This window comes from Sciurus carolinensis, chromosome 3 (genome assembly GCF_902686445.1).
Source record: "Sciurus carolinensis chromosome 3, mSciCar1.2, whole genome shotgun sequence".
NCBI classification, from domain to species: Eukaryota; Metazoa; Chordata; class Mammalia; order Rodentia; family Sciuridae; genus Sciurus; species Sciurus carolinensis.
Window position 1 is genome coordinate 36,682,007 of NC_062215.1, and position 12,742 is coordinate 36,694,748.

General features: G+C 39.9%; 1 protein-coding gene across 5 annotated transcripts in view; it reads right to left on the minus strand.

The window, feature by feature from the left end:
- Window positions 1–12,742, minus strand: part of Acaca (acetyl-CoA carboxylase alpha) — a 269,515-nt gene that overhangs the window by 41,188 nt on the left and 215,585 nt on the right. For all 5 annotated transcript variants that reach the window (XM_047545728.1, XM_047545732.1, XM_047545731.1 and 2 more), the window contains 2 exons: window positions 2,901–3,044; window positions 2,207–2,327 (listed from right to left, as the gene is read on the minus strand). In XM_047545728.1, coding sequence (XP_047401684.1) covers window positions 2,207–2,327; window positions 2,901–3,044 — 265 coding nt within the window. The remainder of the gene's footprint in view (window positions 1–2,206; window positions 2,328–2,900; window positions 3,045–12,742) is intronic.

The following is a 12,742-nucleotide window of genomic DNA, read 5'->3' on the forward strand; positions in this document are numbered from 1 at the left end:
TTCTGCTAGAGAAGCAAGATAGATCCATTTTATTTACAGCTTTCAAAGTATAATTTTTCTACAAGAAAGGGTCATGACCAGATACTCTTGACAGAGCAAAACATAATGGTTAAAATGCACATACTTAATGCCATTAACCTCCCTTGCACAGAAAATGCCCTTCACTGGCCAAGACAGGTACTTTCAATATCTTAGTTTAAAAACTTTTGTTCCACAGATATAAATGTTTGACCAAGGCCCTATAAAAGCTTCTGCAAATAACTGTTTCCTAGTTTGCCCTCTCAGCTCATGGTTTCTCTGTGATTCTTCTAATTTGAACACAGCCCTCCACCCCGTAAAAACACAAGTCCAAAACCAATTAAAAGTGAAAATCCGAGCAAGCTAACCTCTGCTGACTTAAACAGGACGGAGAGTGTTTTATCAAGACTAAACTTGTAATTACTGTGTTCTACATTCCTTGCCTCTATGGCCCCAGTGTAAAATGTGATCATCCATTTCAAAATTATCTCTCTATCGTGAGCCCAAAGCTGATCGTTTAGATTCTGGTCTCGTGTTGGGCGTCAGTTTGAAGAATATCATGGCACTATCTTCTCTAATAAATGACTTTAACTTTTCACCTAGAAGATATCTGCTTTAACTTATCACAGGGAATCATCTGCTTTCTTTAACGCTTCCACTAAATTAAAATCTGAAGTCACTCGATTTGGGAGCGAGTGTTAGCTGCACATAGACAGCAGGATGAATTACTGGGGAGTCGATGAAAAAATATTATACAAAAAAACAGAAAACTTAGTTTATCACAAATTTCATTTTATTCTCTGGTTCTCATTAATAATGACTGGGATACCACCACCTACACCCACACTTCTGTTCACTCCATGAAAGAGGGGCTCAGGAAATGATGAAGGTTCTAAACCAAATTTTAACTTTATATGCCCAGATCATCTTACAGTTCTTACTTTAATAATAATTTGGATCTACAGAATTAATTTCAAGTGAAAATGTCTGCTGCTTCCCCTCCCTCCTTTGGTATTGAGGATTGAACCCAGGGTGTTCTCCCACTTTAACTACCTCTCTAGCCCTTTTTATTTTGAGATTGAATATCACTAAATTGCTGATGCTGTCCTTGAACTTGCGATTCTCTTGTCTCAGCCTTCACTAAGATTACAGGCATGTGCCACCATGCCTACCTTAAAATGTTTACTTCTTTAAATAAAACTTCTTGCCTGATCATAGCAACGAAAAAGCTAAAATACCTGAAAATCCTAATAATCTATTGCTCCTATTTCAACCCCCCCAATATAATTTTCTGTCATTAACCTTTATTTTAATAACTGTAAGAAAATAAAAAACCCTCTTGCCTTATATGTTGATTAGGGGAAAGTGAACCATTGGCTATTATAGTTGGGCTTCATAGTACCCATAGGACAAATAAGACGGTCAGACATAGAACTTAGAAGCCTGTTAAGATGGTTCCCATACTTTTCAGGAGAACCTTTGCTGAGACTTGTACTGAATTCCAGAAGAAAAGAGGCTCACCTTAAAATCCTGAATTTTAAGGTTGATAGGTGTATTAGCCACATAGTTCTTACCATAATCGTATAAAAATAAGAGGTAAGGAGAAGACTACTACAATGATTCTTCTGCCAGTGTAAGAAAATTTTTATTAGGATTAATAAGAAAAGGCATTGAAATCAACATTTACCTGTTGATTTTTCTAGAATATCTCCAGTCAGGTATCAAATGATGTCCGAGCTCCAAAGTAATAGCTGTGTGGCCTTACACAGATCATTCAACTTCTCTGAGATTGTAAAGTGGTGATCTCTCATTCTCATTCTCTCTCAAATAATCTATATATGAAGTTCTTTGCATCTGATCCAGCTTTAGTGTGCGCTCTGACTCATTCCTTCCTTCCTTTCTCTTTTCTTTCTTTTCTTCAGTACTGCGATTGAACCAAGGGGTGCTCTACCACTGAGCTACATTCCCAGCACTTACTACTTTCTGAGACAAGTTGTGGAGGCTGGCCTCAGACTTGCAATTCTTCAGCCTCAGCCTCCCTAGTAGCTGGGATTACAGGTGTATGCTACTGTGCCTAGCTTGGCTATTTTCTTAGTCATATGTTTTTGTGTAGGAATTGAACAGTGATTGAAAGAAGATTAAAAGTTTGAGAGCCAGGGTACCATAAGGTCCTCAAACATATACATACTTGGGTGAGGACGTCCTGCTAACATCCATCGAGGATCATATGGAGCCTTTGTAGGAACAAACTCAATGATTCTATCTATAGGATCCTTAGAGTTCAGGAGAGGAACCGAACTGTGAACGCTCTAAAGGGAGATTGGGAGAGAAAGAACACAGAAATCAGTGAAAAAGTCTTATACTCTGACTCAGCAACAGCTGCAGACAAAAGACAGCAGGGCCCACATACAGAAATTATACCCATTGGTCCCAATCATCAGCCAGAAGCATCCTACTTATGTGCCAAACACAGAGGAACATGCACAGGTCTTAATCTCATTTAGGAGCCTGGCACAAAGTGGTGTATTTTGACTTGATTTCAGTGTGCCCACACTTTCTGGGAAGCTCTCCAGAGGAAGGATGACTATTATAAAAGGAAAAAAACCAACAATGAGTAGGAAACCTTAATATGCTGGAATCTGAGTCTAGATAGACCAAGAAGGCATTTTTGGCTGGAAAACAGCAGGAAAAAGCCTAAAAAATCCACAGACATTTTAAAGGTAGAAGGCAAAAGACAGCTTTAAGGAAAAAAAAAATTAGGAGCTTTCTGAGAAATATTTCATAATTAAAATTTCCTCTGCCATAAAGATGAGACCTCAAACACAGAGACAATGAACCATGTTAGAAATGGCAGGTTCTGCTGGTAGGTAGTTCATACTCACCTTGGGCATGTATGACAGCCAGTGCAGGACAGTGAAAACCCCTTCAAAGTCATCACAAACAGTACAGTGGGTTACCCCATTGTTGTGCATGATCTGGATGCCCCCAAGCTGGTTATTGGAGGTGTATACTTCCCGTCCAAGGACCTAGAGAAATGAGCAAGAGAAAAGACATTTGTCTCTGAAGAAATAAAGACAAACTTTATTTCATAATTCTCACTGAAACAGGTTCTTTTCTTCACAAGACAGAGATCTCAGACTCTGTGGATTGCTCTTAGGGATTACCAGGATCTTCTTCCTAAAAGGAAAACTTGGAAAACAGAAAAGAGTTTTAACAATCACATATATGGTTGCAATTTAAAAACCAGAAAGCCTTTCTCTCTACTAGCGACACAGATAGGCATAGTGCTCTTGAAGTCTGAGCTGAAATCAGTGATGGGTAGGCTGGGACCCTGAGGCACAGGCCACCTTGTCATGTGCAGGTCTTGCAGAGTTGTTATGCACATAAACAAAAAAGATAACATGCCTGTCTTTTGACAAGCTGCAGTTAAAGAAACCCTGTGGGGGTCTGGGTTCCTCGTTTTTTCTAATGGATTACCTTTTTCTTCACATTTGATTTTTTTTTTTTTCTTCTTTCCCCAGTGCTAATAATCGAACCGAGGGACCTTATGCATGCTAGGCAAGTGATCTACCAATGAACTACATCCCCTGTTCCCTTGCGTTTGATTTTTAAAGCTGGTTCCCATTCACAAGCCCTAAAGTAGGCAAAATCCTGACGCAACCAATGATACATACACAAAAACCCCTGAGTCTTAAATCCTCTTTGTGTGTTGGGTGCAGGGCTATGATTTATTCTCAAGCCTGCTTCCCCTCTGCCTTTTCCTTTCAAGGCTGTAGGAAATTCTGGGCCTCATTCTCAGTGTCTCTTTGGAGGAGTTTAACCCTTGTCAGGTCAAAGGGCACCTGCAATTGAAAACCACAAAGTTTCCTTTAAAGGAAAAAAAGGGGGAAAAAAATCTTGGACTTAGAAATTGTAGGGTTTCTTTTCTCCTTGAAGATTGGTTAATAATTTCTTTCAGGGAGGGAGGTTTTCTGACCCAGCAGATGGAAGTCGGGCAGCCTGATCACTGACTATTGCCAACTGCTCAGTGTATAGTAATTGCCAGTCATCTAGGGTAGCCCTGGAGAGCTCTAAACAGTTGTGGAGCACTTACTGTATTTTCCCTTTTCTTTTCCCTTTCTCCTCCTCCTTTAAAAAATAACGACACACAAAATTTCTTCCTTACTAACTTTTATTCATTTTCGGTCTCTGGGGAGAACCTAATAAATTTAGGGCCAGCAAATTGTACCTGTATATTCCCAATTGGCCCCTTCTTGTTAGGAGCTCTGAGAGGTTCCCCTGCGTGCTGGGTCAGCCCCTACATCAAGACCTTCCCAAGGCTGAGGAAGTTGGTGACCAAAGTAATAACCTCACTGTGACCCAGCTGGCCTTGGTTCCATTTAACTTCAGCTAGGAAGGGCATTAGAGACTTTTCTGAAAGGAATATGGAAAGCAAAATTGCTCTCAGATTACTGCTTTCCTTGATAAGGAAGCACAGAGATCAAGCCTTTACAGGCAGCCCCAAGCTGAGCAACATGCTGGCAGCTCCTTTGAAGGGGCCCCATGAACAGGGGAGACCATATCTGACCACTGGGCTCCCATCCTCCCCTCAGTCCATCTTTAATCTTAGCCCAGGCGCTGCGGCTCTTTTCTCATTCTCCTGCTGTCTCTTTCCATTTGCCCTCTCTCTGACTGATACACTGATCTCTCGGTCACTCGGCTTTCTGCTCCACTGAGTCCATATTACTAATAACACCTCCGCCACGGCCAGTTTACCTCATGAAGGCAGGAGCACATCATTACAAAATAAACTCATAACTTTGACATTCTAGCAAATACACGCCGTTTGTTATTTTTATGGCTTTAGTCTTTCTAACAGGCAGAGGGCATTACATACCTGTTTCATTTATATCTTTAAATGTGCGCACACATGCACACTCACACATGCATCAGGAAACAAAATAGAACAAAAAAATCAAACCAAAACAAATATCCAAAGCAGTCAGTTGATGGGAGATCTTGGTGGAGGCAGAAAACCTGTCACTCAGGGAGGCCACGCTCTGATCTGGCTCTGGTTTTATGGTCGTCATAAACCCGATGGCCCACAACTGGTCCTTCTGGGACAGACTGCCTCTCTGCTAGAAGTCATTCAGTGTGATCAGCAGTATTTTTAATTATTAAAATAAAATTGGAAAGGGGGAAAAGGAATAAAAAGGAGACACTATGCTGACCCTGAATATTTGATATTCACAATCTATGCCAGGAGCCAACTATTCCTTGTTGCCTATAAGAGAGGTGCCATTTTCTGCTAAGAAACACTATTTTCTGTCCAGTCTCTAGTACTTGATAATGTCCAACTGGTAATGGACCAATGAAGGACAAAGCTCAGAAAAAAGGACTGAAGCAGACCAAGAGCTGCTTTGTGGTTTAAATGCACCTTTCTCAGACATCTTTGCCCCCTCATTTCAAAGAATAAGAAAATCTCCAGAACCAGGCTACTCCTAGAGATGTTCTGCCACTTATCCATTCTACTGCTGAATTACACTCACAACAGCTCTACCTTGTGTTTTTACAAGAGGAGACAAACTTGGAAACAGCAAGATTCAATAACATAGCACATCTTCCTTAAGCAAGCTAAAACTCTGATGCTTTGGCATTGTTCTGAAAAAGCAGAAGTATTTGTTTCTTCCCCTCTGGGTTCTGAAGAAACCCAACTAGGGTTTACTGCAACCAAGAACGTTAATTCTGGGCTAAAAAAATATTTGCCATGTGAGAAGATTCATGTAATTTGGAAATGAAAGAGAAAAATTATAGGATAGAGTAACAGACTATCCAAATAGCTCTCTGACCAGCCTCATTTAGGAAGTCTGAGGTGGGGTGGAGACAAACACAGAAATGAAAACCGCTCCACTTACAAATGCCAACAATCATAGATACTTAACAATCAGCGAGGGGAAAGCAGTACCCGCTGGCTCATCTTCAACGACTGGAGGCTTTGGAGTACGCACAGTAGGATGAGAGTGCACACAATAGCTCCTGATTTATAGGGGTCGTTGCTGACTCAAGTGGTTTTAATGATTTTAGAATACTTCACAACAAAAGCTCTAACCAAGGAAGCAGAATCTGGGCTAGGACAAAATTCATTCTACCTAACTCTGAAATGATCATGCCAGAACAGTCACACAGACCCTAACTGATACCTAGGAAGATGAGAAGAGCCCACCACACAGAACCATTCCTCAGAAGGTTGTCTTACCAACCATCTACAGAAAAAACTGGCGTCAACAGCCACATCGTATTTTCATGAAATAGGTGAGCTTCATTTGTTATTCTTTTAAACTTTGACATAGGCATTTCTGTATTAGTCAAGTTGTTTGCCAACATTTTCAAATTATTCCTCTCACATTTTCTATTACATGAAATAAATTTTAATTTATCTGCCCCAAAAGCATCACTATTAAACATAGGAGCCATTCAAACAGAGGTGATGCTCCCAGACCCCCTTTGTTCTCCTTCAGATTTAAGTGGAAGAGAAGCACCATGAAATATTAGGAACAGCACCATCTTGGGGTCCTCTGCTAAAGGGTGCCCAGGCCATAGAACTGATAAGGGCTGAACCTGAGAGCAGAAAGGATCTTTACCCAGCCTCTCCGTAAACGCAAGCCTCATCCAGGGCTCCATTCATCGGAGCTGGCAGACTTGAGAATTAAGGGCACCACATAAAAGCTACTGATTAGCAGAGAGGCAATTGTTAAAGGCTCCACCAAAGATGCCACAGAGCCTTTAGAAATGTTCAGATGTGTAAAAGGTACAAATGAATGCAGTCATACACACATGCTAAGGCCTCTGCTGCTGTTGCTGCTTATCTAGAGACATTGCAGACAGCTCAGGTTTACCACAGCTGACAGGCAATGAAAACAGTCTAATATACCGCCTGCTCTCGCCCTTAAATCCCTTTTTGGAGATCAAGATAAACACGTCCTTCCCTTCCCCAGTACTCCAGACATTTGACTGAAGTGGCGAAGCATTGTGAGGTTTTGTGCAAATGAAATCACTGTGTAACACTGAATGAGTATAGTATTTACTTGTCAGGATATTTGTCAGCATAGGCATTGAGATACCCAAGTTTCAAAGATGCAACTTGGCTCAATTTTTTTAAAAAATTGCTTTTATACTGATATTCACATTAAGACCCTTAGACTTACAAATATTTGCAATTGTGTGCTAAGATGTGAAAAACAATGATATATATCAACAAAGTTATAAAAGAGAAAATCTAATGCTGCCACCACCCCCCACTTTAAACAAACCTCAGTGGGTCAGAGCATCTTGTATTTAAAGAATCAGGGAGTATAAAATTCCTCCTGCATCCATGAATTCAGCTATGTGAGCTGAGTCTTCACTGCAATCCTTCTCATTAGGATATTTCCATTCTCAAGAGAATTTCAGGAGGGTTTTTTTGTAAATTTGCTGAGTAATCATCATCACTGGACTTCATCCAGGATTTCAGGTATTAAAGTTACTCTGGGATCTATCTGATAAAGGTTTGGCCAAGGATAGACAGACAATGAGAAAGAAGAGAGGGGGAGCAGGGAAAAGTGGTAAGATGGGGACAAAAGAGAGCCGGAAGAATGAAGGGTGGGGGAGTAAAGAGGAAAGGGAAGAAAAAAATGTAATAGCTCATCTACTCAGTGCTGCTAACATCCTCTTCCTTGACCTGAAAGGACTACATTTTTTAAAGCTGACAAGTAATTCAATCTCCAATTAACAATTTTAAGTGGTATAACACATATTACTGTATAAATGTTTCACCAGGAAGACATCCAAGGGTGAATGGAATTAAATCTCTAGGGAAATGCGACCAGGGCCTCCGTGATCAAAAATATTTGGGTGTTCCAAAATACAAAGCCATTGGGTTACAACTCCTTTCTCCCTCCTTTTTACCGCTGCTGTCAATGGCAAACTGGAGTGCTGGTTGGCAGCTGGTAAATTAGACTTGGGGGTGTAGAAAAGGCTTAGTGCCATTCATTGGCAGAGGAGGGAAAAGTCCCTGACTTGAGCCACAGTTGGATTCAAGACCATCCTACAAGACCAAAAATCTCTCTATAAGCAGTAAATTATGAAGCGATCAGGGGTTGCTGAAGGATATATTGGGTCAAAGGGACTGTGCTACCACTGTAGGAAAAAAAAAAATTTTAGCCAAAAAGAGAATGAGATACAAGCCTGAAATAACATTGATGACCTCTGTTTACTGAGGTGTAGGCCTCACTGGAGAATAAAAGAATGAATTAGATGGCAGAAGGATGATGGGAATTGAAGGTAGAGTGGGTAAGGAACAGAGACTCATTTTTAATGAAAGGGGAAGAGAAGAGCACATGATAGTTTGGCCTGTCAAATGTAGGAGAAAATGTGTAGGCTTCTGGAGAAAAAACTGAATGCCAAAAGGAATCACTCATCCCGGGACCCATCAACTGCTCATTTAACTAGGGACTGGAAAGTACTGACAATCAATTTCAAATATGGAAATATTTAACATTTTAAATAAAGTCTGGTTTGCTGAGGAGTAATCTACATATAACAAAAATGTCCACTTCAAGGTTTTCGGTTCTATAAATGTTGCCGAACACATATGATCATTTAACAACCACCACAACTGAGATAGTATTTTCATCATCCCGAAAGTTCCATTATGCTCCTTTGTAATCTATCCTCTCCTTCTACCCTAACAATCACCCATCTGCTTCCGGCCCCAACAATTTTGCCTTTTCTAGAAAGTCACATTAAATTTAGCTCATTTATTAACACAATGCATCAGATCCCTTCATACTGATGCCAGAGTCAGAAGTTCCTTTTTATTGCTAAGTTGTGTTGCATTTTCTGGAAATACCACAACTCACTCACCTGTTTGTTGAGGGACATACAGGGGGATTATGGATAAAGCTGATATAGATGTTCATGTATAGGTGTTTGTTCTGGGTCGGTGGTGCTGGGGACTGAACCTAGGAACTCTCTACCACTGAGGCACATCATCAGTTCTTTTTATTTTATTTTGAGACAGGTTCTTGCCAAGTTGCCAAGTTGGCCTTCAATGTGCGATCCTCCTCCCTCAGCCTTCTGATTAGATGGAATTTCGGGTGTGGGTCACTGCACCTAGCTCATGTACAGGTTGTGTAGATGTGCAATGTCATTTTTCCATTTTCTTTTTTTTTTAATTTGTTCTTTTTAGTTAGATGTGACAATAGAATATATTTTGGAATATAACTTTCCATTCTTGTGGTTGAACATGATGTGGAGTTTCACTGGTCATGTATTCATATATGAACATAGGAAAGTTATGTCTGATTCATTTTACTGTCTTTCCTATTCCTATTCCCTCTCTCTTCCCTTCATTCCCCTTTGACATTGTCATTTCTATTGGGTAAATATATAGGAGTAGAATTACCAGGTTGAATGGTAAGCATATATCTAACTTCATAAAAAGACAAAAAAAAAAAAAAATGAATACATCTCTTTTGAAGTGGCAGTACCATTTTGTATTCCTACCAATAATGATATGAAAGTTCTAGCTGTCCTGAATCTCATAAGGACATGGAATCTGTCAAGTTAAAAATGAAAAAAAAAAAAAAAAAAATTAGAACTGGGTCAATATAGCTCAGTGGTAGAATGCTTGCCTAGGAAAACTAAGGCCCTGAATTCAATCCCCAGCATTGCAAAACAACAACAAAAAAACAAAACAAACCCTGTAATAATTTGGTTTAAAAAATTCTAGTGACATCAAATTTTTTAATTTGCATTTCCCTAATGAACAATAAGTATCTTTTCATGTGCTTATTTACCATCCTTATTTCTTCTTTTGTGAAGTGTCTTCAAATTTCTTGCCCAAGATTCTCATTACTGGGTTTTTTTTTTCTTATTGCATTCTGAGAATTCTTCATGTACTCTGAATGTGTCTTCTAACCAGAAGTTTTTTAAAGATAGTATTTTTAAAAAGAAATTCCTGTTTTCAGTTACCTCCTACTACTTTTCCTGAATAGGTTGGTGCTTGAAGCTGGTGGCTGTGTGAGTAACTGCCTGTGCCCACAGTGGCCAGGCACCAGAGTTCAGGGCTTGCTAGGGCCTGGCTTCTTGGCAAGCAGTACTGACTCTCTGTGCCCTTTTTGTGTTTTCTCATTTATATCTGGAGGGCAGCAATTTATTCCCCCTTAAATTTTAAGCTCCATGAAAGCAGGAATTATCTTTGTATCTCTACAATATAATAACAGGTACATATGACAGGTATGCAGTAAATGCATGTGAACTACCACAGATTCTAGTGCTCTATAAAAACTCAACTTTGACTTGATTTTCAGCAAGTTGAATTATTATGAACAAAGAAGTCTTTCATATTAGTGTTACAATGTGTAGCAGCTTTCTTAAGCAAAACAAGTGGTTCAATTTTCCTACCCTTTTAGTTTTCCCCAGGGTAGATGCTTTTTTCACTTGGGCTAGAATTAAGATTGTAACTTTATGTACTCTAAAGTCACATTATATTAGGGCTGCTCTATTGAGCTGCATAAACATACTTTATCTGTGGAAAAAAAGGTATATTTCATCAATAGGTCAGATAAAAATAAAGATATTCATAAGTTGATTATCTATTTCAATGGTTCGGACTTCTCATCTTAAGCTGTTGGTTAAATTTGGGTGAGTTCTTTTCCTTAATAATACTGATTTCTCAATTTCTCAGATATGCATACCATTTTAGAGGTCTTAAATCCTAGACACTGAGACATTATTAAAATTAGGAGCCAGTCAAGAATCAACCAGAAAAACCTGAAGCCTAGGCATGCTAGGTAATCTGTAGTTCAATCTACAAAGCTCTTAAAGCTTCTCCTTTCATAATTCAACACTCCTGACTGTGTACATTAGCTGATTAGTCTGTGTGATCATGGCCACTCTGAATGAGAGGGGACACAGCTAGATTTGGATTCATGCACAGGGGACCTTTCCTAGAATGATGAACAGCCAAGAGTCAGGTTTCTAAACAGACTCATTTCCTGAGCCTTTATCATATTCACACAGCAGCCTGCACAGCGAGGGCCCAGGTCTGTCTTCCTTCTAGAAGAGACTGGAGTCCTTGCATTTCTAATCTACCAACGTGTGCAGTTCTTGCACTTTTAATTTATGAGTGTTTTGGGGGGACCTCTCTGACTTGGGAACATATTGGCTTGGTCTAATGCTTGGAGATTATTAAACTTGGAGCTATGCTCCACTATCAAGTCTACAGATCTTTTATTTAGAAGATATGGTGCTCTAAATGCACAAAGAGCTCCCTGTCACCTTCACATTAAAGCCCCTAGTGCCTGGTAAATGGAATTATATAGCTGTCATCTCCTTTCCCCAAAGTTTTAAGAGTACAATGGGCTCATTTTTTCACACTCCATCCCAGCTTCAGAACTAAGAGACCTACTTTGTATTGATTTAAGGTCTCAGAAATAAATAAACCTGCTTCACCGCTGTGATTCACAACAAATTCATGATACACTATTGCATGATATATTTCAAGCTCTTGCTCTGGCTCTCTTTTTCCTCTGGTGAGTGATGGGGGAGGTGGGAGGTAGTAGGGAGCTGCAAAGCTGACAGCCTGATGGTTATTGGAGATGGCTGCTGACTGCAAATCTAAGAGCAGACACTGTTGGAGGAGTATGGGATTTTTTTTTTTTTTTTTAACTGGGGGGCAAGGGTGAGAAGCTAATTCACTTGAGTTTTAGACTGGGATTGGGGGAGAAGAAAGGTTGAAGGGAGAAGGGAGGGTTGACAGAGTAGCAAGTTTCAAGTGAACACTGATCTGCAAACACAGTTATGAACATGTGTAGAAAGAGAAAAGTGAAGGAAACCCACCATATGAAGGCACAACACACAACTGACTGGCAAATAAAGAAGTTGAGGAAATAGCTCTGCTAAGGGACCATGCTCACAGACCTAAGTGGGCACTTAGCTTGAGTTCAGGGGCAATGCTTCTATAGAGGAACAAAGTGCAGGGAACCCTGTGTGCCACAGAATGTGTGAAGTAGAGATGTTTCTTCATTCTAATATTCAAGACATATCAGAATTCCTGCAGGTTGAAATGGATACTCTGGAGATAGGGTAGAGATATATCAGAGGTCCACACAGATGAGGTGAGCCAGAGACAGCTCACTGAGATGACATGGTAATAAATTCTAGCAGTTTAGCTTCCATTTGTGTAACCCTCAGAGTTTTAGTACCTTTATTGATTCTTCCAAATCTTGGACCCAGTGAGTTTTAGCTGTTACCCCAAAAGACTTATCATTCTATCACATTATCAGGATCCTAACTTTGGACAAGACAGGTGACAGAAAAGCAGGAGATAATTGGGCTTTGAGAGTTTTGCATGACCCTGTGTGGCAGACCCCAAAGGTTCCATAGCATACTTCAAAGTAGAAGTATGGGGCTCAGTGGCAGAGTGCTTGCCTAGTATGAGCAAGGGCTGGTATCCACAAAATCACTAGTACCACAAAAACAAAAACCACAAAATTAAAGTTTAACTATTTTTCTTATAACTTCTACTTACTTCATATTTTTGGTTAGCAAGAATGTCATTTATGAATCTAGTCTCTTTGTCATCTTGAATAGCATTTTCATTTCAACTATGTTTGTTTTTAAGACAAGACCAGTCTTGCCAGGTGTGGGGGCATACACCTGTAATCCCAGCAACTCTGGAGGCTGAGGCAGGAGGATTGCAAAA